Source organism: Diplotaxodon limnothrissa, linkage group LG18, assembly GCF_057381915.1.
Source record: "Diplotaxodon limnothrissa isolate DT_005_m linkage group LG18, D_limnothrissa_male_GT1.1, whole genome shotgun sequence".
NCBI lineage: Eukaryota > Metazoa > Chordata > Actinopteri > Cichliformes > Cichlidae > Diplotaxodon > Diplotaxodon limnothrissa.
The window spans coordinates 2,647,928-2,675,169 of record NC_140613.1 but is presented as its reverse complement, the minus strand read 5'-3'; the positions used below and the strand labels follow the sequence as shown (position 1 = coordinate 2,675,169).

At 43.7% G+C, this 27,242-nt stretch overlaps 2 protein-coding genes across 2 annotated transcripts; one reads left to right on the top strand and one right to left on the bottom strand.

The window, feature by feature from the left end:
• The first annotated feature begins 296 nt into the window (after positions 1 to 296).
• On the top strand, positions 297 to 9,557 carry slc39a6 (solute carrier family 39 member 6). The gene is made up of 11 exons (XM_085377543.1): positions 297 to 478; positions 635 to 1,151; positions 1,297 to 1,453; positions 2,653 to 2,760; positions 3,835 to 4,004; positions 4,757 to 4,969; positions 5,971 to 6,055; positions 6,313 to 6,717; positions 7,766 to 7,846; positions 8,549 to 8,739; positions 9,247 to 9,557. The coding sequence occupies exons 1-11, from the start codon at positions 297 to 299 to the stop codon at positions 9,397 to 9,399; spliced, it is 2,262 nt and encodes a 753-aa protein (XP_085233669.1). The 3' UTR covers positions 9,400 to 9,557.
• Positions 9,558 to 13,501: 3,944 nt separating this feature from the next.
• On the bottom strand, positions 13,502 to 26,950 carry LOC146612802 (uncharacterized). The gene is made up of 2 exons (XM_085377371.1): positions 26,842 to 26,950; positions 13,502 to 17,342 (listed from the first exon to the last, which is right to left on the bottom strand). Exons 1-2 carry the CDS (start codon positions 26,939 to 26,941, stop codon positions 13,633 to 13,635), a joined length of 3,810 nt encoding a protein of 1,269 aa, XP_085233497.1. The 5' UTR covers positions 26,942 to 26,950; the 3' UTR covers positions 13,502 to 13,632.
• Between the last annotated feature and the right edge of the window lie 292 nt (positions 26,951 to 27,242).

Below are 27,242 nucleotides of genomic sequence, written 5' to 3'. Positions count from 1 at the left end.
ATTTCATCAATAATCAATAATTAAAAAATTTCAGTTTCATCTACTGCTCAGCTCTCTGGTGTACGAGGGGCAGCCAATCAGAAGAATTTTGGCTTCAGGTGGGAGGGGCTAATAACAGTTTGTAGAAGAGGATAAATTGAGGACCCAGGAAGGCCCAGGATAAGATGCCCACCGATTACACAAGGACTGTAATAGAGTCCAAGAATAAAACAAATGTAATCGTTTCACTCAGTGTTGCCTCTTCCTGACGTGTCAACATGTCTACCGTCTGTTTTTGTCCACAGGAAGAAGAGGAGATGAGTGCAGTTCTGGTTCTGATGTTTCTCTTCGCCGTGAGTGGCGACTCATTAGGCGCCGTTACAGACTGCAGCGGGTCCACGATGGAAACCAACAGCGCGGTTCGTTTACTGTCCTCTGTCGTCGACGCCCAGAGAGCCGAGCAGAGCCGGAGGGAACACCTGGAGGCTCTGTTCAACAGGTGAGCTCCTGGCAGTGAGACAGGTGGAGCTGGTCCAGCAGCTGGTTTGTTAGTCAGCAGCTGAAGTCATCGATCGTCAGTCTGTGTGTTAGCTGCACAGGTGGCTGCAGGCCTCACATATATGCGCCATGTTTAATCGTTCTGTTCCATTGACAGATATGGAGAAAACGGCACCATCTCTCTGGCCGGGTTAAAGCGCCTCCTTCAGAGTGTGGGGCTGGGTCGCATGAGGACTGTTATGGTGCAGCATCACGAGCAACCCGGACACCATCCCCACCACCACCACCACCACAAAGGCCACCACCATCACCACCATCCCCATGAAAGCAATTCTGATCACCTAAAACAACTTTCACAGCCCCAGAAGTTTCCAGACACCCCCGACAACCACGACGGTGCCGTGGGAAAGAAAAGCGAGGATCCAGATAGTCGTCTAAACCTCTATGACAAGAAAACCACAGTGGCGGCGGTGGCTCAGGAGGTCGGCACCACGGTGACATACAGAGCTCAGCACGTGGTGAAACAGCAAGATGGAAGCCAGGGGCGACCGTCAGGGGAACAAACGACCAGGATCGCCGTCACTGAGAGCCAGACACAAGCAACCGCAAGCGGCGACAGCGAGCATGACCGCGATCAGGATCGTCCCCACGGCCGCAGCCAGAACGGTTCAGAGGTACGATACTGGTTTCTGGCTCAGTCGCAGTCAGCAAATCAGCTGATGTCAGCCGAGATGTTTGTACTCGTACACGTGATAAATCAAGTCTCTTATCAGGTGTTTTCTTTACTCAATGTTGTTGTTTTAATTTTTCCCCCTCTAGTGTCTGAACGCCTCCTTCATCCTCTCCTCACACGGGATGTCTCAGGAGGCCGGCGTCACGCTCAGAGACTTCAGCTTTCTTTGCCCCGCCCTCCTCAACCAGATCGATGGAGGAGCGTGCGTGCTGCACGGAGACGCCTCGGCACACGGGGCGAGAGGTAGGACCAAAACTCCTCATCAGTATCTCCAGGAAAATGTGTGCAGCTGCTGACTGATCATCACTTCGGTGTTTCATACCAGAGAAATAATAAGAAAGCAGAACAAGAAAAACAAGCATTTTATTTTTTGTTGAGTCGAGATTTTCTTGCCTCTGCTGTAAAATCGAATGACTGACGTCTTCTTTAAGCAGACTCTAGCTGCTCTTTGTTTGAAGCTGTTGGGCTGAACGGTGAACCTGGCTCAGCGTTTGCGGCACTTTGTTGGATCTTCTGGTAAAATCACATTCCTGTTGCATGACTCGCTCGCTCCGAGTGTGACAGTGAACACGTCTGTTTGACTCCGGAGAGCGCTGACTCTGTCCTGGAATCAACAGGCTGCTCAGTCACGTCACCAATCAGAATCATTTTGGTAACTCGATTATTTTACACAGTTATTCTTTAAGAAACGTGCTGTTACTGAACTTCAACATGGGACCCTTTACAGGCAGTTTCTTTAACCGTCACTATAATTCAAATGAAACCAAACAAAAACGAGGTGGAGGAGGAGGAGGACAGGTTCATCTGGTCAGGCGTTGGGCCTCTATTGTGACTCCAAAGGTAAAGGGTAGTGATGAGTTAACTCGAAATAATAACTAAATGTGAAGTGAACGGCTGGCAGGAAGGAAAGAAAAGAAGGAACATTGAATGCAGCACGGTCTTTGTTTTATCACCAAACATTTGGATTCAAATTAAAATAGTTTTGCTCCCAGTGCAGCTCCGTCTGTCTCCAGGCCTTCGAACATCTGAGGAAAGTTCCCACCAGGATTAAACCCCTCAGGCAGGACTGCAGCTGATTACTGCTGTCAGACTCTGACTTTGTGGTCTGATTGCTGTGATCTGGATATTTTGATCCTGATATTTGATTTGATGGCTGGAAAAAACAGATCCGAGTGTTTGGGAAATGTTGCCACCGACTGGGAATCAGGAGCATTTTGTATTTTATGATGAACTGTTTGCTTATCATCATCATCATCATCATCATCATCATCAGTGTGTTTGTGTTGAGTGTAAGCCTGTGGTGTTTAATCTGGTGAACCAGTTTAAACCAGTTACACTCTGTCACAGTGTCCCGTCCTCTGACCTCAGCCTTACGGCTCTTTGAATTTGTAAGAATGAAGTAATAACTTCTGAATTTCAGCTTTCCTTCTTCCTGTTTTTAGAGCATAAGCATCACAAGCATGCTCACGGTCACCATGGAGACCACAACCACTCAGACCACGACCACAGTGAGCACATGGGCGGGGAGAACAGCAGAAACATCACCACGGGTACGTTTAATGTGAGCCGTCTGCACCACCTAATCCTCCTCAGTGTGGGAAGAAAGTTAATCTCAGAAATATTATTATTAATAATATTTCTGCTAATATGAAATGTAAACACGGTATTTGTATCACACTTTTTAAAATGCAGTCATAAAGTTTGGATATGAACATAAAGAACTGGACATATTTTAAAATGCAAACACAATCAAGCACATGTATAAACTAAACTGTATATGTCGATACAAAGTCGGTCTGAGGAGACTGAGGCATGTTTTTAAGTTATCAGCTGACAGTAAAAGAAACAAGACTGGGTGTCAAATCTGAACCCTGGTGAAAAACAACTCTGGAGGTTCTTAGCAGGAGGTTTGATGCTGCTGCGAGGAGGCCGTGTAATGACCGAGCTCACTGTACAAACACTGAGACTGAGCTTGAACATTAAAACATCCAGTTAGTGGAAGTTGTGAAGCGTTTACTGAGGTCAGAGAAGCTGCTGATGTATTCAGGAAGCCACAGCTGTGTGTCAACAGCGTAGTAATCGTAAGAAGGATGGATGACGACATGTAGTCTGTAAATGTAATTGTGAAATGTCCGATAGTGTGATGAAAATGATCTGACAGCGCTGGTGTCAGACGCTGCAGATGAATCAAACTAAAACTGATTATTCATCGAGCAGCTCCGTTTGCAGACTCGTGTCAGGTGAGAGCATCTTTGAAGTGAAATTTGTGGTCCTGTGAACGTGTCCGTCCAGCGGTCTGCAGTTACTGTTTGCACAGCAACAGAAAGCTGAGCTGCTGGACGTGGACGACCTGTAGAGTTCATCAGGGAAAGAACGAATAAATGATCAAAGATAACACAAATACAGTGAGGACACTTCAGACTGCGACTGCTCGAGGGCCGCCTCTGTGCTGCTGCAGCAGAGTGAAACCAGTCTGAGGACATGACTCAGGGATCGCTCTGGGTCGGCACTGAGTTTGTGCCTGAAGTTGAAGAATCACAGCGTCGTGTGCTGGAAGCAGAGACGGTGCGGTGTTTACTGTCAGCAGCGTTTTGATGTTCCTGAAGCTTGTGTTTGTGTTGCAGCGTGGGTCGGCGGGTTCCTCTCCATCACCATCATCAGCCTGCTGTCTCTGCTCGGCGTCGTCCTCATCCCGCTCATGAACAAAGTTTTCTTCAAGTTCCTCCTCAGCTTCCTGGTGGCGCTGGCCGTGGGCACGCTGAGCGGCGACGCCTTCCTGCACCTCATCCCCCACGTGAGTCCCTGCAGAGTGCGACCACCTGACTTACAGGAAGTCTTACAACACGTGACGTTCATGCTCTCAAGTTAAAGTGATCAATGACTTCAGCTGTTGAACGCAGCGGCGAGCGAGCCAGCAGACAGAGGCTGCTTAGCTGCACGTTTGTAAATCTACTGCAGCCGTGAGGTGAAGCGAGTGTTCGAATCCCTTTTTTATCAAATTTGACTCTTTGTCGAGCTCTAAAACCAAACCTGATCTATCAGGTAGATCACGTCTCTGATTCTAATCAGCAGCCGGCTGATTGATCAGCCTCTAATTATTCTATTATTTTATCATAGTCTTGATTTTTCCAGTTAAAACTCACTGAGACTGTAAACGTCTTGTTCAAGAGCGATGTGGACAAAAGGGAAGCGGCCATTGCAACGTGTTTACACATTCATAGACACACGCAGACTCCACACATTATAAATGAGGATCATATGTCACGTGTGTGTGTGTCATGTGTGTGTGACATCATACGCATTCAAAGATCACAACAAGCACAACTTTAAATTATTTTTTAAGAACAGTCAGATAAAGAACATTTTGTAACCGTTTACAGAGATTTGTGACAGTTTTTCTGTTTGCTTTTGTTCTGATAATAAAGAGCTTCATCATCATCATCAGTCGATGTGTAAACATACATGAGATACTTTCAGTCTAATTATTTAGTTCTTGCTGCTCCCCCTGTGTCACATATTTATGCTAAGCTAACGCTGTGTGATCAGTCTCAGGGAGGCCACCATCACCACCACGAAGATGCAGCGATGACGGGACACCATCACCACGAAGATGCAGCGATGACGGGACACCACCACGAGCATGAGGAGAACCTGGACGCGGTGTGGAAGGGCCTGACGGCTCTGAGTGGCGTCTACTTCATGTTTCTCATCGAGCACTTCCTGACGCTCGGAAAGATGTACAAGGACAAGAAACAGAAGGTCAGAGACGGCGAGTTTCTCTAACAGTCAGAATGACGTTTAAGACTCCTGATTCCTGTTGTTCGTGCAGACAAACTGTTAAACTGACCGTTTAACACACTGAGACCTGAGTCACATCATGCAGCCCGCTCTTACTTAGAATTTAGTTACTTAAAAGCCCTCAGTTAATAACCAAAGGTCAGAACAGAGCATCGTACAGTCACAGTCTTACAGGCAGACGGCCTGTTTGTCAAACGTCAGCTGCAGAATCCAAACATCCTGATGTCAAAGTTCAGGATCTTTCTTCGGGGCTTTGCACAGATCTTTGAGACAGCTTCACAGACGTGTGGGAGATTTCATTAAAAAAGCTCTTTGATCACATAGTTTACATGCAGTGTGCGGCGCAGCCTTCTGCCATGAAATTGGATGAACACAAACGCCTCAAAATTTCAGTTTTTCACAAAAATCCCCGACTCAGCTCAAACACTTTGAGGTTTGGCTCTGAGGAACATATTTTGCTGTCGTCGCCTTTTTTCAGCTGAGGGAGTTTCTGAAGTCCGCCTCCCCTGCGTGGCTGCAGATCGCCGCCGGCGTTTGGTTTCAACATGACTTTGCAGTTTTGTATTTTTTGAAACGTCATGAAAAATCGATGCATCCTCTGTTTACGCTTTGCAACGATACAGTCGGACACGAACGGTCTGATTTAGCATCAGCTTTCCTTCTCTGTGCAGATAGAGTTAATTGGGACACTTTGCACACAGCAGCTACAAAGTTGAACAATAACTCTTTGTAACATGTTGATTTTCTGTTCTGATTGTTCACTCTTAAAGGAACTATTTATTTCTCATCTCATGGGTTTTTTTGTTGAGAAGTTGGTGTCTGACTTGGAGGTAAAATGAAGGCGTTTAAGCATTCATGGTAATTGTAAATATTCTGGCCTACAAACCTTCGTGCTGCTGTCAGAAAACTGTAAACTGGTCCTTTCATGTTGATGTTGATGAGTTTGTACGAACTCCACGCAGATCCAGAAGAAGTGTGATCAGAACGAGAACGCGGATCCAGAGAAACAGCCGGCGCTGGAGGAGAACCGCGTGAAGCCGAGTGAAGGTGAATTATTTCGTGTTTTGTTCAACAACTCAAAGTGAAGCCGAGCGTCACTCGAGCCGAGAGCTGAGATGTGTTTCTGTATGGAGGCTTGTGTCAGCTTGGTGCATGTTAACAACTGTGATGTCACGTTTGGCGTGAAGGCTTTAAGAGCTGCAGGTCGCTCCACCATAGAGAACAGAGCTCTGACCTCTGAAACGGCGCAGGCGGAGGTCGACCTCCCGGCCTAACCTGACCAGATCTCCATATTGTGTCTCCAGATGTGGAGACTAACGGCGCCAGCACGTTTGGCGACCACTCGAGCAGCCTGCACGGCAGCAACGTGGCGGAGGAGGAGCAGGTGATGCTGGCGCCGCAGGTGTCCGTCGTTTCGCCGCAGGCTTACGGCCGAGCGTCGGGGAGCGCCGCTAACTACACCGACGAGGACTGCGAGAACAAATGCCACTCCCACTTCCATGACACGGTTGGCCAGACGGACAGCAGGCACCACCACCACCACGACTACCATCACATCCTTCACCACCACCACTCTCAGAACCACCACCCGCACAGCCACTCCCACTCCTACTCGGAGCAGCACTTCCAGGAGGCCGGAGTGGCCACGCTGGCCTGGATGGTCATCATGGGAGATGGACTGCACAACTTCAGCGACGGCCTCGCTATCGGTGAGTAGAAGGGTCACAACCCGTGATGTCACTTCCTCTTTAGCTTCAGTTTTTTGTCTTGAACTCGTTTAACAGCAAACACACCAGTTTCTAACCAATCAGAGCCCAGCAGGGTTGGTTTGACGTGAATAAACATGGTGCTGAGAGTTTGTCATGTCACCACAGGAAGTGACCATTCAACAAGTCATCAGTTGGATATTTGTCTGCAGGAGAGAGATGAAGTTATATTTGTGAGGGTGTTAAAAACTAAACGTGGTTATGTTGTCACTGATGGGGATGAAACTCTTGAGCCTCAGCTTAAGGAACCAGTCAGTGTCTGATTACACCTGAGGCAGGTGTGAGTGGGCGTGGTCTGCAGTGATAGGCAATACAATATGGACCCAAATAGGGCGGGGCCTAAAATGGATCCCTGTGGAACGCCGCAGATCGAAGAAGCAGTTTCAGAAAGCTGATGGAAAACAAGCTGTTAGTCAGATATGAGCTGAACATACTCAGTGTGTTACCACGGATACCAAAAGACGGGAAATCAACGTTTCACGATTCACAAGTCGTACAATGAATGACTCACATCAGCAATACTCTAAAGATGCAGAGCTGTGATGTCATTTCAAACCAGACTGAAGAATCTCAACAAAGATTAAGAACTTCGGATGAAAGATTGTGGCGTTGGTCCAAAAGTCTCTTTGAAGACTCTGGAGGGACAGATGTCGTAATTAGTGGGTTTAAACTTCTCAACAGTTTTAAGTCTGGAAGCGAGACTGGTTGAAACTGATGGGAGTGGAGAAACATGAGAGAGTTACGGGATGAAGCGTCAGTTCGGTGCACAGAAATCATTTTCACAGAGTAGGTTAGAAAGTTGGTGCACAGCATATTTAACATACTTGACCACTGACGGCAGAATTAGTAATGTTAGAACAAACTGGTGATTAAAGTTAAACGTCAGGAGGATTCACCCTCAGCCACGGTAAACAGTGACATGAAGGTGTGCATTTTCATGCTAATGTTTGCCTCTTGCTGCTGCTGGTTTCTAATGTTTATCTGTTTGCAGGCGCTGCGTTCACTGAGGGTCTGTCCAGCGGTCTCAGCACGTCTGTGGCTGTTTTCTGCCACGAGCTGCCTCATGAGCTGGGTGAGACTTTTTCATCTTATCTCAGTGGAACATTTTCTCTGTAAGCCTCAGTCTTACCTACATAAAGTCCTTTATTGTTGCAGTGGAATAAAGAGATATTGGCTTTGAAAGAGTGAAAAAACCCTTCTTTCAGACTTTTAAACATCTGTTCATTTAAATATGGAAACCTTTCACTGGGAGGTCACAGCATGTTTATTTTGTTATGAAATCAAAATCAAAAATCAGGCACTCCTTAATTCACAGCCTGCATGTGTTGGTCGCAGCTGATTCCTGCGTTGTGCAGTCGTTTTGAAGCAGTAACATCACAGTAAGAGACAGACAAGGTTTAAATGTGTGGAACAGCAGAAGCTGAAGAGCTCGTTCCTTTCTGCAAAAGCAACGCAGCTCATTTACTCAACCACCTGAAAATACACCACAAACTGCACGATCTTTAATGCATGAAGGCAAAGAGAAACAGTGCAGTGGTTGCAAGGCTGAACCAACCAACACCAGCTCAGAGTGAGCTGTGCAGCACGTCTGTCTTTGTGCACAGTCCTGCTCTTGATTCTTTTCACGTGTTTCTCTGATGTTACTTTGATTTATTAGTTATCCTGTCCTTGGACGCAGTCTGATCCTTAATTTAGTTCACGGTCAGAGGTTTTATCCACATCCATCATGCGGGTGCAGCAGTCGTAGTGAGTAACAGTCTTCTCCGATTCTCAGGTGACTTTGCGGTGCTCCTGAAGGCCGGCATGACGGTGCGTCAGGCCATTCTTTACAACGTGCTGTCGGCCATGATGGCCTACCTGGGCATGATCACCGGGATTTTGATTGGACACTACGCCGAGAACATCTCCACGTGGATATTCGCCCTCACAGCCGGGCTCTTCATGTACGTGGCCCTGGTGGACATGGTAAGTGAGCATTACCCTCCAGCCAATCAAAAGGGAGCATCCACTCTCACATCCTGATCCATAGAGCGAGAGGTTCACTTTTAATGCTGTGAAATTTAAATGAATATTCCACATAAAAAATGTTCCTTTTGCTTGACACTAAATGCAGAGTTCAGCCTGAGATGAAGATACTGCCATCATTTTATTGGCATCTCATAAATCGTAAAAATCCCGTCATATAAATGTCTGTACGTCTGAAAAACAGCTGCAGGAGGGTTTAGTGCTGGAAAACACAGCAGAGCTTCTTTCTCCTGAACAAAGGCGCCCTCTCGTGGCTGTCGCCCTGCTCTACACTCTAGAAAAGCTTATTCGAATTTTTTTTTTACCTCCTAGTGGTGTAACCGGGTACTGCAGCAGATGTGCGGTGCGTTGTCCGTTCATTTAAACTAACGTCTCCTCCTCCTTCATGGGAAAAGTTCCTGTTTTCTGCAGAGGGTCTGTGAGCCTGAGACAGTTTTCTTCTTTCAGGTCCCCGAGATGCTGCACAATGACGCCGGCGACCACGGCTTCAGCCACTGGGGCTTCTTCCTCCTCCAGAACGCCGGCATCCTGCTGGGCTTCTGCATAATGCTGCTAATCGCCATTTTTGAGCACAAAATCCAGCTGGACCTGGGATACTGAGAGGCAGTCCTGAGCTTCACGTGCATTCCAGTACCGCCATCAGAGTTGTAGTGTTTTTTTTAATTGTTGTTGATAGACGCCTTGAGTTAGTTTTTACTTGTGAAGCAGGAAAGCAGCAGCTGAACTGAGCCCGTCTGCCGCTGAGGCGCCGACCTCGGCCGGCTGGAGGTCAGCTGTTCAAAAAGGGTTCAGAAATATTTTTTTTAAGTTTTTTCTTTGTGTTAAACTTGTAGCTGTTTTTGTCTTTGTCAACAAACACGCACGACCATCACAAGTGGGAAACACCTGGAGTCCTCCCAGGATCGCCTGTCACCAGTTATCGTTTCATATTTATGAAGAATTCATGAAGGAGAAACTGTTGCTTTCAGCCGCCCGGAGCTCTTCTGAGGAACCTGTTTTATTCTGCTTTTGCTGCTTTTGTGTCTGTTTTTCTTCTTCTGCAGCTGAGTGAGCCCGATCAGTGTTACAGTGTTATCACAGCAGTTTTTCCGTTTCTCTGCGACGCTCTGGACAGATTTCTTCGTCACAGGCTGAAAGTGAGAGTGACGTTCACGTTGCTTCAGTGTCTTCCTCTCACTCAGGTCATCAGCCAGTGTCTGAAGCCGCAGTTTGAAATCTGTCAGTTAATTTTAAATCCTGTGGGTTTAATTAATCTTTAAATTTAAATATTTGCCAACAAGTAACCGTTACACTGAGTTTTAAAGGTGTTTGCAGCCAGCTGAGTTGTGCTGGTTGTGAACACCTTTGTTTAGCTGAAGTTAAACTCTGGAACTCATGTAAGGAAGTTGAACTTTCCGTTTCCTGTCACCAGCTGGAAGTCCGTCCAGTTAATGAGAAATCTGCGACATGTTACCTGAGCTCTCTACAGGATGAAATCACAGACAGGCTTCAGATCTGATATAGAAATTAGTGAGTATAAAATAAATCTTCTGTTAATCTACTAAAATTTCTGACGTGTAAACGATCCGCTCGTTCCTGTGGAGACTGTTTTTAAAGAAAAGCAGTTTTTGTTCCTGTCATCGAAACAGTCGGTTCATGAAAAACTGAAAGGTGATGATTACAATCAAAAAGGGGAAACTGAGCAGTCTGCTTTTTTTCATTTAAAGTTCTGCTTTTTACATTTATTTGATTGTCAAGAGTTAATGTGGCAGCTCAACGTAAAACAAATATTTCTAACAAGTCTCTGTTACGGCCTCGTGCTCCGGCTGAACGTGGACTCGTTTCGAAGCATCTTGTTTTAAAGGTTCACGGTTCGTTTTTCAGACGCTGCTCTGAGGTTTAGGTCAAATCACGTTTTCCTCTTAAAAGAAGAAAAATCACCTCAAAGAAAAAGTTCAGACTCTCACTGTGCTCGTTACATGTGGACCATTATGTGTGTAGTACTTCCAAAGTATGCAGTTCATTTGACTTCCTGTGATGTTGATTGTGAAGATCGAGGATCATACAAGACGTGTTTAAAAATAAAAAAGAAGTGGTTTTAAATTTGTGGGGAAAAGTACGGAAACCAAAAAAGCAGCGACTTCATGTTTGTGTGTTTAATGCTTCTGTTCATGAAAGGTGGATAAAATCATACAGAAAGGACAAAGAGCTCTGCGGTGAAGGTTTCGTTCAGATTTCATGCTCTTCCATGTTTGGCCTGTGAAATCATCATTTTTACTTGTTTTCTGTATTTTATTTAAACAAAGTTTTTTTTCTGTTTGTGGTAACACAAAGTAAAAGCTGTCGTTTCTGTATCACTGAGAAACAACCTGGGATCTTCACCAAAACCAGCTCACACCTCAAAACCTCCTGGAGCTCGTCTGCACTCTGTGTCCTCAGTTACCGGTGATTAAACAGATGTATATTTATGGTTCTGCAGAGCTGTTTCAACCTGTTATTTTGTCCACCCCTGTCGCCGACCGCAGAGCCCTTCAGGCATCTTTGATGTCGACTTGCTGTGCTCTGACATTCCTGAACACCAATAAACTTCACACTTCACACCACCTGCTGCTCTGTGCGTTTGATTTGATTCTAAAATGTCAAGATCTCGTTTTTTCTCACTCGTCACCAATGATGTAAAACTTTGTTTCTGCTTTGGCTTGATTTTAGTTGTTAATCTTTCGATTGAGGTCACATTTGAACGTTATAAAAGTCACGTTCGTTTTTGAACTGATATGGAATAAATAACTGTTTTTTTTTTAAGTTATAACATTTATAACTATTAGCGCTGTCAGCGTTAATCTTGTTAAAATGAAGTTAACGCTGTAACTGTTTTAACGCGCCAAATCTCCGTCAGCGAGTTAGCGTGGATCGCCCTGCGCGTGGGGCTGGACGGCGTTGATGCGCATCAATGCAGTTATGCCGTTAACGTCATTTTAACGAGATTAATGCTGACAGCACTAATAACTATAAAATAACATGAAACATTTTGGTCCCTAGTAAAGATGGGAACTGATAAGAATTTAGTGGCTGATTTGATTATGAATAACACATAAATTTAATTTCTCATTGATTCTCTTATCAATTTTCATTGGCTTCTTATCGGCGCTGCTAAGCAGACATTAATTCAAAGACATGACGTTCAGTCTAGTTTATTTCCTCTGGGAATACAGAACACTTGGCTAGCTTTATGTTAGCATGCTGTCTGTGCAGGTCCTTACAAATAGCCGAAGTTGTGTTAGCAGGATGTGCAATAAAAAGTAAGTAAGGTCCATATTCCTGCTGCACATTACTGTTGTGTCTCTGCACATGAACTGAAATCAGCTGATTGTAGCAGGTGGAACCAATAAGAGGAATCAGTAGGCAATAAATGATTCCACTAGCAATTCCAAGGAAATTAATTACTGGAAAAGATTCTCATCCCCAGTCATTTTGAAGACATGCACTTTCTCTGTGTGTGGGTGAAGATTACAGATGGTCTGTATTATAACAATATATTGTATAACAATATTAACACAGTTAAAACAGTAAACATCTAAAACTATTAGCACCTTCACATAAAGAATTCATTCTTTAAAAACGATTTTTTTAAAAACTGGAATTTAACCAGTTTTAACTAAAACCAGCAGACACACTTTCAGATGCACCTCAATTATCAGAAAATAGCTCAGTTATTTTCCAGAGTCTGTGTGAAACTGATGTGTAATAAACTTCACCTGAACAGAATTTAATGACAACATTTTATTTATTTTTCTACACAATCTATGCAGGTGTGTTTGGTTTCTTTAAACTTGTTACAGAGACTCAGGTAGCATCGCTTCCTTATTCCAGCATTGGTTTACATCACTATTGGAGGACTAAAGCTCCCGTAGAGCTGCAAGAGCAGCTGGTTTAATAATCAGTCATTTTCTATGGCAGCTACGTCATAATCAGCTCTGTCAATGCTCGCGCAGTTTCAAAACAAAGACTTTGTGTGGATGTTTTGTTCCAGTTATGTACTGATAATCATTGTTAAAGTATGTCATGGTCTACATTAGATCTAATAATAATAAAAATAATGATAAATATGCAAAGAAAAGTACTTCATCTTCAATGACAGTCACATCACCTACAGTTCATTAATTCAGTCCAAGTGAAGCTAAAACAGAGAAATTAATAAAGAGCTTGAAACAGAAAGAACCCAGGATAATCATTTAATGTCACATCTCAGACATCCTAACATTCAAAAGTAAATGTGATTTTTTAACGAGCATTTCTAGACACGTTTTTCCAAATCACATTGGAACAAAAAACAAAAGGAATGAATCACAAGAAAAACCATGCTGTAGTGTCAACAGGCTGAGAGTTACAGACACTGCATTAAACTACAACTGTTAAATGATGGACTATTAACAGCTGTTATTTCGACATCTGTTACCATGGTGATCTTAAATACATCAAGCTACCAAAACAGGAATGACCTGTAATTAAGACAAAAAGTTATTCTACTGTTTTTTTTTAATAATAAAAATAAAAAACATCTGGCAGCAGTGGTCCAGCTGTCAGAGATCATTAAACATGTTAAAAAGAAAATTTTCCACATAGACAAGAAACAATCTGCTAATAGATTCTGGTTTAATTTAATAATTGTTGGGAGATTACAATGAAACAGATAACAACTTGAAGAGAAAGTTTATTCAGCATTGTAAACTATAGTTTTAGCATCAACTCTAGCTTGGCCTCTTTTTATTTTACATGCTTAGCACGTTTTATAAAGCTGCTTTAAATTGTTTAATCCTCATAACACCTCCAACATATCTGTAGACCTTCGTAATATTAACCTGACAATCCAATGTAATTTAGAACTTTCTTAAAGATGCCTTTCTTTTCCTTCTTCTCCTTTCTTTCCTCGGATAATTCCTCCTCCGTTTTTGCAAGTTTGTCTCGTCGCGTTACCTTGGAGATAAGATTTGCCCTCTCCTTCATTGCCTCCAAAGATTTGATTCGAGCCTGGTAACCCTCTTTGGCCTCTGATCTTTCTCCCTCAATCATCATGTCAATGTACTCTGGGGTGGTCAGAGGGTTTGGCCTCAGGCTGATCTCTTGCAGTCGAGTTATACACTGAGCTGACTGATCTATGAGGGACACCATCGTGTCCTGAAGGTGAACAATCTCTTCTTCCTGCCTCTCAATCAGTTCCTGAACAGTCATCTTTTCTTTATTAGCTGTTTCATACTTGCGTTTCAGCTCTTGCACTGTCTGCTTCTCTTTCACTTGAACATACTCCCAGCTGTATGTCTGATTGAAATGCACACTCCAAATGCATTTTCCAGGACAGACAGTGCACATCCCGTTCTTATCCATTGATGCACATCCACGTTTCTCACTATCTTGTGCTATTGCACATGGGTAGTGACATGTTATTGAACATTTCTGGCAGTTGGTGATGAATGCTCCTTTCTCTGTGATTGGTTTTTGGACTGGTTTAATAACATCCACCTCAATCTCAAAGTTTTCATTTGAAGTTATGACTGCTTCATACTCTTTGATCTTTTCTTTGGTTGTCTTAATTTCTTCAAGCTTTGCTAATCCAGTTCTAACTTGTGGCTGCAAACCTTCGATGGCTGTTTCAAGCTGTTTGCGCTCCTTTAAGACTTCTTTGGTCATTAGCAAGCTTTTGGTTTCCATTTTACCCAAAGCAGTGAAGAACTTCTCCATACTCTTGGCTCCCATCTTCCAAAACATTTCATCAAAGCTGGCATCATCTTCATCAAAATCCTCTTCACAGTCTCTGTTGCATCTGTTGTCTGCAAATAATGCTGAGTTATTGAACTTGAAGTGAACCGGAAGCCCTAACTCATTTTTTGGACACGGGACTGCAGAAACGCTTATTGCCTCAAGAACTGGTGGTTCTTTGCCATCAGCAAAAGTCACCAGCATTTCAATGTTCTCTGCCACATCTTTGCCAAAAATGGAGAGCACCGAGTCAAACACATATCTCTGTGTTGCTGTTAGTCGTGCAAGAGAGGCCTGAGTAACAAAACACACTGCATCAATCTCACTGACTCCATTAGGAGAGGTGAAAAGCCTGCGGATTTGCTCTGTGATCTCCTTGTCTCTTGCTACTCCTCTTGTATCTCCAAAACCTGGAGTGTCCACAATGGTCATGGAGAACGGGATTTTAAAGCCTTCCTGGTGGTGGATTTCATACACAGTGACTTCAGATGTCTGACTGTGAGCTTGTGAACTGGTTGGATCCTCATCAACTAACTTAAATCTGAAACCGTCGTTCCACTCTACACCAACAATGTAGTTGATCATTCCATTGATGAGAGTAGACTTTCCTGATCCTGTTGCTCCAAGAAGCATTATTGTGCGATTCTGCCTCATGCTTTCTTTGCCAAAGATATACCTCCGACATCCATCTATGTCCATATCTTCTTCTTCCAGGGGCAGTTTGTAAACTGAGGGCAGCTTTGAGTTTGTTTTCTTGCTGATATGTTTTAGGTACTCAGCCAGACGTGCAAATTCACGCTTTGTTGTGCAGACATTAACAATGATGCTTTCCTTGCTTCTTCCATCTACACCACAGTCACATCTGACCCTGACTGCATATTGTGTCTCTGACTGAAGCCCTGAAATGATGGCCTTCTCACCTCCTGAAATTGTTTGAGTCCACTCGAGGTCATTTATTGTTGAGCTGCTATCTGTTTTTGCATATTCCACTATGTAACTCAATATCTGGACATCCTCTCCAAGCTCAACAGGCTTCTCCCAGCTAACTGATATCTCACTTGAATATGGCTGAGCTTGAGGTTTTCCAGGAGGGCTGCAGGGTAAAGTTTTAATGGCATCACTGATTACATTAGCTGGTCCGACACCTGCTGAGGTCACTGCTCTGCATCTGAACACATACTCTGTGTTTGGCTTCAGATCTCTCACTGTGACTTCTTCAGCCTTTGCTTCTGTCTTTTGCTGCCATCCATCCTCTCCACTGACACAGTACTCAACAGAGTAGGAGGTGATGTTCTCCGCTCCAAATCTGGGTGGAGAAATCTTCAGTGTCACACTGTTGTGGTTTATGTCAGCTGCAGTCACAGTTTCAGGCTTTGAAGGAGGCTCAAAGTTCTCACTGACAGCAAATCCACCTTCATAAAGGTAGATGCTGGAACTTTTCTGAGTTTCATTAGTTAACCCCACTGTCAGGAACTTAATGTTCTTGTTTTCCTTGTTGGCCTCTGCAAAATCACTGAAGAGTTTTGCTTTCTTCCTCATATCATCTGCTACTTCTTTTGAAAGGTACCATTGTTCCTTCTCTACATTGTAAGTATGATAAACGTGAACGTCTGTTTTGGTTGTTTCTTTCAGGTAGTCTGATAAAGCTGAGAGGTACGGTTCATCCTTCCCCAGTGAGGTGAAAACAAAACACAGGCCATGCTCTGCACTGAGAAGTTCCTCATGTAGATTATTCTGAGATGGGACAGTCTTGGTGTTTTTCATCATGTTGGTGAAAGACTTTAAGATACTGATTTCTCTTTCTTTACAGTCCATCCACTCAGTCAGGTTTTTGCTGTTGAAAGGTGAAGAATGTCTCTTCTTCAGGATCTCAGCGAGTTCAGCCTCCTCTTCTCCTCCTCCTCTGATTGATGGTAGTCTCTTCGCTAACAGTCGCTGAAATCCCAGCTTGAACTCTGAACACATTTCTTTAAAACTTGTCAGTTTTTTGCTAATCTGTGGGAACTGTTGGACAGTGGAAGTTCTCAGTGCATCGTTACACCTCGTTTCCAGTTCACTGAAGTCCTCCAGGACGCTCTGTGATTCCTGAACTAATCTTATACTTATCTGACGGATGAGTTTAGCAGCACAAGAATCTAAACTGGTCAAAGGTAACAGCCAGACCTTCATTGGTACAGCCTTTTCGCCATTGGTTCCTAGTAATGTTGGAAGGCTTTTGTAGACTTCTACAGCTTCCTGAAATGTTGTTGGAGGTTTCTGAAGGCAAAAGTCTCCATAGAATCTGCAGGATAATTTCTCAACACTGTTTTTGTCCTTATCTTCCATTTTCAGGGAACCTTCACCCTCTATGGAAAGCAAGGGGATCTTCTTGATCATCACCTTCAAGTTGCCCTGGATGTCTTGATGAGTTTCCTCTTTAGAAACCTCACGGTCAAACACAAAGAAAGCTTGAGCCCCATAAAGGATACCTGTGACCACATGTGTTGCTATTCCTTGCTCAAAAACATAGGGATGTTTTACGTTGCCTCTTCCAAGGTGATTCATTGACAGTTCCTGGAACTTTGTTGTTGTTTTGTAGTTCAGTGTCACTCTGGCCTGATTTTTGGATGTTTTGTGATCATTGAGATATTTGGCTGATCCTCCAACCTCAACCAGTCCTCCCAAGAAACTTGCCTTCAGGGATGCCTCAACATTTAATGCTGAAGATTTGTCCTCAATTGATTCAGATGCCACTATTTCAGATTCAGTGTTAGGTTGTTCTTGTTCTCGTCTATCTTTTTCCAGGTCATTACAGTCCCACAGTGTCATTCCTGTAAAATATGTTACCATTTATTTTGGGTATAAATAGATAAAAATAAACAAAAATACAATTAACAACTGCCTGTCTAAAAAGTCATCTTTGTTTTATAGTGAAAGCATTATCAGTTAAATTAGTTAAAGGCTTCCACAACATCCCATAAGTGTATGTTTCTAACTCAGAGCCCACTGACAATTTGAATCCAGCCCATAATTTACATTCATTCTCACAAAAAAACGTAAGTCTGTACATTACATTTAACCTATGATGTTTTACTTTTACATTTTAAAAATTTCTCACCCTCTCTTTGACCTAATTTAAAAAAAAGTAAGTACATTTGTACTGAATAACTGCTTTTGTCTTTACTAACACCAGGAATTCTGGCAACTTAAATGTTCTTCTGTAGCTAAGTATACTTTACTTTTACATTAGCTAGCCAGGCTAAAGAAGCAGCCTATTACACCACTGCTTCTCAGCATCTTCTTGACCAACCATGGTCGGTCGTCAACAAAATAGACGAACTGAACCTTCTTCTCGCTGCACAGCCACTCGTCCACAACTGTTGTGTCTTGGTCGTCACAGAGACATGCAACTAGCAGGCTGCACAATGCACCTCAGCGACTGAATGGCTACAGCGGGGAAAAGCGGAGTTTGTGCAAAAGCATTTACACACATAACAACTGGTGCACAAACACTAAGATCATCATCATAGTCTGTTACCCGGACATAGAGGCAATGTCTGTCGTGTGCAGACCTTTCTATTTCCCCAGAGAACTGCCCACAGTGCTAATAACACCAGTCTATATACCACCAGATGCAAATGTTAGTTCAGCCTTTGCCTACCTGCATGACTTGATCTCTGAACAGCAACGGACATATCCAGAAAGAGTACACATAATCGTAGGGGATTTCAACAAAGCATGCTTAAGAACTGTGACTGTGCTACCTAAATTTGTTCAACATGTGGGTCCGGGGCTACCCCAACTGTAAACCCTGGATGACAAGTAAGGTTCAGGCATTGTAAAAGGCAAGTCTGCAACTGTGCACACAAATCTCAGATAACAACCCTAAAAAGGTATGGGAGGGCCAGAAACACATCACCAACTCCGCAGGTAACAGGACAAATACAGATAACATGGACATCTCATTGGCAGAGGAACTTAACCACTTCTTCGTCTGATTTGGGAGAACTGTGATCTCGGGTGACTTCAACCATGTATCACTGGACAATACACTAACAACATTCAAACAATATGTGGACTGTCCCACCAGGGGAGAGAAAATTTTATACTTACTGTATGCTAACGTCAAGGATGCATACAGCTCCTCCTCCATCCCCCCACTTGGTAGGTCAGATCATAACCTGATTCACCTCACCCCCCGCTATGTGCCAATTGTGAGGAGGGAACCTGTGACCACCAGGACTGTTAGGAGGTGGTCAGAGGAGGCAATAGCAGAACTACAGGGCTTTTTTGAGGTGACCAACTGGGAAACACTCTGTGAGCCTCACGCCGAGGACATCAATGGGCTTACTGAGTGTATCACAGACTACATAACTTTCTGCACCGACTCCATTGTTCCAGCTCAGACTGTTCATTGTTACCCAAATAACAAGCCGTGGGTGACTAAGGACATCAAAGCCCTCCTCAACAACAAGAAGAGGGCTTTCAGAGGGGGCAATAAAGAGGAGGTGAGGAAGGTCCAGGTGTTACTAAAGGACAAGATCAGAGAGGCTAAGGACAATTACAGGAGGAAGCTGGAGTGGAAACTCCAGCAGAACAGCATGAGAGAGGTGTGGAGGGGCATGAAGACCATCACTGGATTCAGGCCAACCAACAGCAGGGGAGCTGAGGGAGGTGAGAATAGAGCCAACGAGTTGAATCTGTTTTTCAATAGATTCGACACCACAGTGTCTGCTCCCACCCCCACAACCTCACCTGTAGTCAGCCTGGAATCCAGAGCCACACCACTGTGCCAGCCTCTCTCTTCACATGTTGCCTCCTGTGAGATTCCTGACACCCCTCCCCCACCCATCACCTTCACTCAATACCAGGTTGAGATGCAAATGAGGAGACTTCACTCAGGCAAGTCTGCTGGACCAGACGGAGTGAGTCCCCTCGTCCTCAAGACCTGTGCCCCCCAGCTGTGTGGAGTCTTTCATAAACTGTTTATGCTGAGTCTGAGTCTGCAGAGGGTCCCAGTGATGTGGAAGACATCATGCCTCGTCCCTGTACCAAAGACGCCACGTCCCAGTGGCCCCCAGGATTATAGGCCCGTGGCACTGACCTCCCACATCATGAAGACCCTGGAAAGGCTCATCCTGGACCAGCTGCGATCCATAGTAAGACCACATCTGGATCCCCTTCAGTTCGCTTATCAGCCTCGTCTCGGAACTGAGAACGCCATCATCTACCTGCTCAATCGTGTCTACACCCATCTGGACCAGCCGGCGAGCACTGTGAGGGTCATGTTTTTTGACTTTTCCAGTGCTTTCAACACCATCAGGCCGACCCTCCTGGGTGATAAGTTAGCAGCGATGCAGGTGGATGCTTCTCTGGTGTCCTGGATTGTTGATTACCTGACAGGAAGACCACAATATGTACGTCTCCCACAGTGTGTGTCTGACAAGGTGATTAGCAACACAGGGGCACCACAGGGGACTGTCCTCTCCCCCTTCCTCTTCACCCTCTACACCACAGACTTCAGCCACTGCACAGAGACCTGCCATCTTCAGAAGTTTTCTGATGACTCTGCGGTGGTTGGATGCATCAGCAGGGATGATGAGACAGAGTACCGGGCTGTGGTCGACTCCTTTGTCACGTGGTGTGAGCAGAATCATCTGCAGCTCAACGTGGCAAAGACCAAAGAACTGATCGTGGACTTCAGGAAGACCAGGAAACACTTGACCCCTGTTTCAATCCAGGGGGTCAGTGTTGACATTGTGGAGGACTATAAATACCTTGGAGTACACATTGACAATAAACTGGACTGGGCTAAAAACACCACAGCACTTTACAGGAAGGGCCAGAGTCGTCTCTATTTTCTGAGGCACCGGAGGTCCTTCAACATCTACCGGGCAATGCTCAGGATGTTCTATGCGTCTGTTGTGTCCAGTGCGATCCTCTATGCTGTTGCATGCTGGGGGAGCAGGCTGAGGGTCGCAGATGCCAACAGACTTAATAAACTAATCCTTAAGGCCAGCAATGTTGTGGGGATGGAGCTGGACTCCCTCAAGGTGGTGTCGGAGAGGCGGATGCTGTCCAAGATAAAGACAATGTTGGATAACACCTCCCACCCACTCCATGACATGTTGGTCAGTCACAGGAGCACGTTCAGTGAGAGACTGAGATTACCGAAAAGCACCACTGAACGACACAGGAAATCTTTCCTGCCTGTGGCTCCCTGTACAACGCATCCACTTAACACACTGGTTACTGCTACAACTACACATGTTTCTTTTCCAAATATTTATTTATGAGTGACTTATGTATGTATGTATGTATATATATGTATATATTGTACTATTCTTAGTTAGCGTATTGTCTGTGTTGTCTTAATGTTGGTTTATAATGGAGCACTGTAACAAAAAATAATTTCCCCCAGGGATCAATAAAGTATTCTGATTCTGTAGACACCCCTACGATGCACACCACCCTGCCCATAGCCTCCTCTGAGCACAGCCCACACACATTTACTCTCCAAGAACACCGGGTTTGCAATGTGTTTAGAGCAGTTAATATGAGAGAGAAGCCACAGGCCCTACATGGAATACCTGGGAGTGTGCTCAAAGCCTGCTCCCGACCACCTGGCTCCTGTGTTCACCAGGCTATTCAACCTCTCCCTGTTACATGCCACTGTCCCTCACTGAAATCAGCAGCAATAGTCCCAGTCCCCAAGTCCACCACCATCAGTGGCCTCAATGATTACAGACCCATTGCACTGACTCCAGTGGTTGCTAAGTGCTTTGAGAAGCAGCTTCCTATAGCACATAAAGGACTGCCACCCACCCAGCTTTGACCCCCACCAGTTTGCCTATAAGGCAGGATGCAATTTCCACTGCCCTCCACTCTGCTCTGCATCACCTGGAGAATCCTGGGACTTCAGTAAGGATGCTCTTCATTGATTTCAGCTTGTCTTTTAAAACCATCATCCCAGACATCCTTATAGCCAAGCTGGTAAACCTGGACTTCTTCCCCCGCTACATGTGGATGGATCAAAAACTTTCTTACAGACCGATCACAATCTGTCAAGGTTGGCAACCGGAGATCATCCTCCCTGTCACTGAGCACTGGCTCACCGCAGGCATGTGTGCTGAGTTCTCTCTTATGCTGCATCTACACCAGCGACTGCATCATCAGATTTGCAGACAGCACTCATCACCAACGATGACGACACCGCTTACATAGATGATATCCAATGTCTGACAGAATGGTGTGACCACAATAACCTGACCCTCAACACCAGGAAAACCAAGGAAGTGGTCTAGGACTTGCACAAGACAAAAACTGATCCCTCTCCCCCCTCTATATAAGGCAACTTTGTGGAGCGGGTGTCCTCCTTTAAGTTCCTCTGTACCCACATTTCTGAGGACCTATCCTGAAGTACAAACACATCAGCCTTGGTGACGAAATCCCAGCAGAGCCTCCATTTCTTTAGGGTTCTAAGATAGAACAGGCTGCAGACTGACCTACTAGTGTCCTTCTATCAAGCAACAATTGAGAGTGTGCTGGTGCACACCATCCCCGTGTGGTACGCTGGTTGCACAACAACTGATAAGAGGAGACTCCAGAGAGTCATCAGAACTGCAGAGAAGGCGATTGGCTGTCCACTCTCCTCCCTGGACTCCATTGTCAGCTCTAGATGCCTCTCTAGAGTCAGGGCAAATATAAAAGACCACCTCCATCCAAGCCACCATCTATTCAACATCCTGCCCTCTGGAAAAAGGTTCAGTTCCATCAGGTGTGAAACCAATAGACTAAAGAACAGCTTCTATCCGTGGGATGTCAGAACCATAAATGCAAGTTAAGAGTGTGAGCAGATCTCTCCCATACAATCATTCTGACCCTGTGTTGGATTATAATATTATTTTATGCCATGTTATACCCCTAATTAAAGATTGTGAATTATTATGTAGTTTTAGTTTGCATTATTCTCCTGAATTAGAAGAAGGTGATAACTATTGCATTTGTTAAATTGATTTGCATTACATTAAACTGCTGATTTATTGTGAATGAATGATATTGTTTTATGATGCATGCATCATAAATCATTAAAAATAATAGTTTGACTCAACCCGGCCGGACCAGTGTTGTTATTGTGGTTTTTCCTCTTGTATCCATCCCCAATATTTGAATCTGTAACACCTGCTATCTGCCATTTATTATGTTGCTGCCATTTTTTCCCCTCCGTGCAATATTTTGGCAGATGTGCAATTTCTATCCCTATCCTTAACGACCAAAGCCCTTCCACCCTTATTTATTATTTATTATATTTCATTACAATGCCCTTGTACACACACCCAAAATACTTTCTGTAACCCAAAATTGTGCATATAGTGTTGTTATTCTACTGTTTTTTTCTTTTCTTGTATATTGTTTTCTTTACTTTCGCACCTTTGTGGGCTTGCTACCTAATTTCACTGTTCAAGTTTCAAGTTTTTTCAAGTTCCATAATATTCCTGTAAAATTCTACCTTTAATGAAATGTACTTACAGATGGATCTGCTTTTTTGATTTGGTTCATTTTTTATGTCAGACCCCCTTCCCCATGGAGGACCTCCACCCCCTGATTACCAACTTTTCAACAGTTTGTAAGTTGTACCACCAGAGCACTACGCTAGCCATAAGCAAAAATTTATACAGTGCCACTGCCCTCACCCCACCCGATTTGCAGAGCTGATCACTAGCTCGATCTGCTGAAATGAAAATGTGTTTGTCTTGTTAAGCAACAACCTGTATCTACAGTCATTAGGACACACAAGAGGTTGTGGAGATACTATAGGATAGTGGTGGCCAACTCCAGGCCTTGAGGGCCAGTGTCCTGCAGGTTTTAGATCTCACCCTGGGTCAACACACCTGAATCAAGTGATTAGTTCATTACCAGGCCTCTGGAGAATTTCAAGACATCTTGAGGAGGTAATTTAGCCATTTAAATCATCTGTGTAGGATCAATCACACATCTAAAATCTGTAGGACACCGGCCCTCGAGGGTTGGAGTTGCCCACCACTGCTCTAGGACTACTTTGAGACTGGAATCTACTTTGTGAACCACATGGAGGGGCCAGAGCAGGCAACATTGAAAGAACCTGAAACTACTGGCTAAGGATAATAGTAGATTTGGTAAAATCATAATTCACATTGGCAGTAATGAAACCACTTTGCCTTAATTGAAGGTCACCAAAATTAATATTGAGTCAGTCTGTAACTTTACCAAAAAATGTCTGACTGTAGTTTTACCTGGTCCTGTCTTCAATCGGTCAGAGTTGTGACATGTTAAGCTGCATATTCTCTTTAAATTACCAATTGAGTGGTATCCAAAATTTTATATAGGCTTTATAGATAATTTAAAAAAAATTACTGAGGAAAATCTGGTCTTGCTAGAAGAGACCACATCCATCCAACTTGCGATGGAGCAGCTCTCATTTCTATCATGACTATTCAGAGTTAGGACCAGGAAGCAGAGTTGCAATCTTACATGCCTCACTCCAACTTCTCCCCCAACCCCCCTAAAAACACCCTATTCCCATAGAGACTGTCTTCTCCCAGACCACCACAAAACAAATCAGCAAAAACATTTTAAACATAAAAATTCACAAAGAAGAACAATATAGCATCTTTAACTGCACCAAAGAGTAAACTATTTAAATGTAGATTATGTAGATTACTAAACAGTAGGTCTGTCATCTAAGTAGTAAACGGTTTAACCATTGATCAACATATTGATTTGCCCTGGAATACAGAAACCTGGTTACAAGATGAATATGCTAGTTTGAATGAATTAACACCCCTGAGTAATACTAAATCTAAGAACACTCAAAGGGCAGGCTAAGGAGGACAAGTGCCAGTGATTTTTCATTACAGCTTATTAATGAACTAGAGACCCTGACAGAGTTTTGGTTGATTTGAAAGCCTAACCCTTACCCTTGTGCACCTGAACTGGAAAACTCAAACGCTGGTTTTATTTGTTGTCTACCTTCCTCAGTGTTTTTAGGCTTTTTAGCAAAAAAATCGGTTTTAGTGCTGATTCAGATAAAATAATTATGGGAATTATAGTTAGCAATTGCCTCAACACTGCGTTTAATCTTTTATTTGACTCAATTGGGTTCTCTCAAAATGTAAATGAGACAACTCACCACATTAATGACTCTAGGTCGACTGTACACTGTGATCGTGTTTTCCTCTGAAACAATAAGTTCCGTTGGAGCAGTCTTTCAATGCCTCTCTCTGTCTCTCACTAGCTAAGTTGACCCAGAAAACAAAGTAAAGCTAATTTCTGTCTACGAGTCCGGTGTTCTGACAAACCATTCTACTTTGGCAAAACGTCCTACCGTAAGTAGTTAATGCACATTTCTGCTGTCCGAGTAATTCCAGCACAAATGTAAGTAGGTATGACGGTTTGCCATGTAACTTTGCCCATCAGAGTATGCTTGTAGCTAGGGATGGGTATCGTTTAGGTTTTATCCGATACCGGTGCCAAATCGGTACTTTTGAAACGGTGCCGGTGCTCAAACGGTGCTCAAACCGGTGCTTAAAGAATGGAGAACACAAAATTGGTCCAAAAACCTCTCATGTTCAGCTGTTTTTTGTAAAAAGATAACAATGTTAGCCTTTTCTGCAGCTATAGGGCATATATGGTATCACTCTTGGCTGGAAGCAGTGCTTAAACAATGGAAAAAACACAAACTTTGTCCTAAACCTCTCATGTTTAACTGTTTTCCACTTTTTCTTTGGTCATTTTAGCCTTTTTGGCCAGGGTGAAGGGAGTATCTGCCATCACACAAGAAGACAGCCGCATGTAGCTATGATGATGTTTGCTAGTTCACCTTACATGCATTAATGTAATAACGTGGTTAGCCTACTCAACGTAAATTACACACGAACAACATTTAGCTACTCACGCAGAGAAGAACGGCTGCTGCTGCCATCATCATCCTCATCATTTCTGCTACACTGGCAGGGCTAGGGGCCAGGACTCTCCTCTTCGTGTTTTTGGGGGATGTTGCATAACAGGCAACCCACCCGCAACCCACCTCGGTGTGAGGTCTCGCAGCAAGCTATCAAATACGGCGCATTTCTGGGCTTTTAAAAAAAACGCTATGCGTCGCCAGGTGTTTCATCGGATTCGAGGTGTTACCTCCTTTGACAGTATCACAGTATCAGCTTAAAGCACTTGTTGCTGCTGAGTTTGCATATTTTGCTGTGAAGTACAGCCAGACTTTTACCGCTTCGCCTTGGGCATTTTTAATCTGTAGCTCTGCTCTAAAAGAACGTACGTACCTGGGCCCGCCTACTATCCTCGGAAACGTAAAATGATTGGCTAGAAGTGTATCACAGCTCAGGAAAAAAAATCACCGAAATAAAGCACCGAAATGTGCGCTGCTTTTCGGTCTGGTTACTACTGTTTATGTCAGAACCGGTGCCATCATGGCACCGGACACCGGTACCCATCCCTACTTGTAGCCCATATTCATAAAGCCAGGACGGGTTGCCACTTCATTTTACTTGTTAAAGTATGCTTGTAGGTAACATTCACGAAGGTAGCATGGTTTGGCACTTAATTTTACCCATCAGAGCAAGGGCGTAGATTTGGTTTTGGCATTGGTGGGGACAGCTGATTCAATCACCGAATCCTGCCATGTTTCTTTTTTTTCCCTTTTTGTCTTTGCTTCTTGATCAGTCTGTCAATCTCCCATTCCCTTCTTCCCCAAAATGAACCAAAAATGTTTTGAAAGTAGGTCGACGGACCATTAAAAAAAATATCTTGAAAAGTAGATGATAGATGAAGCTAAAATTTCACAGGACTCACATATATTCAAACTTTGTACCATTAAATATTTATGCAAATTGGAAATGTTCGAGCAGGAAATGGTCTAATAATTGGCTGATTTGAGGCTAAACGAGCCAGTATGAAGTTATTTCGTCAGTGAAATACAATGGTCAAACTAAAAACTTTCCACAGCAGGTTTTGTAAAGTATAGCATCTCTTCCTAGGAGAATCCTGATGTTTAAGGTCTGTGTCATACATGTGTTTCATGGCCTGGTCTCCTTTGAAAAAGAGATTTGATCTTAATGGGACTTCCAAGGTAAAGAATAAAAAAAGCAACATTATATTGCATTAATAAAGTGTAACATCAATTCACTATTATACTTATTAAAACAAATGTATTTATCTTTCAAATATTAGAACCAGAATAAATATTTGGTTAATCCAAAGAGGTAAATTGCTTATTTACAGAGGTGATGCAAATGTGGATTATGGTTCAGTTACATTTAGTTAATACTTGTGAATCCTTACCAGGTACGATTGCATCCTGGCGGCAGTCATACAGCATCCCAAGGCTGAATGGGCGGCCAAGCGCCGCAATTTCCATCGTTCTGCTGGCTTCAGTGTCCATCTCTTTGTCTAGACTAGACAACACAGACACTCTGGTTTAGTTTGATAATAGTTTTTATTCTCCTGCTGTTCAAAATGTTAAGCGTGGCATGTATACATCCCAGCCACTCAGAATAGGCTCTTGGTATATTACAGCAGGAAAAACACAAGTACAGTTATTTATAGACTGGTTCTGTGAAACAGCATACCAGGGCCATCTGGCGTGAATAGAGCCATAATTATTATTAATCACAGTTTCATATTTGTATTTTTTTAAATCTTATAGTTATTTGGCCCCATTCTGGATTTACGAACTTAATAAT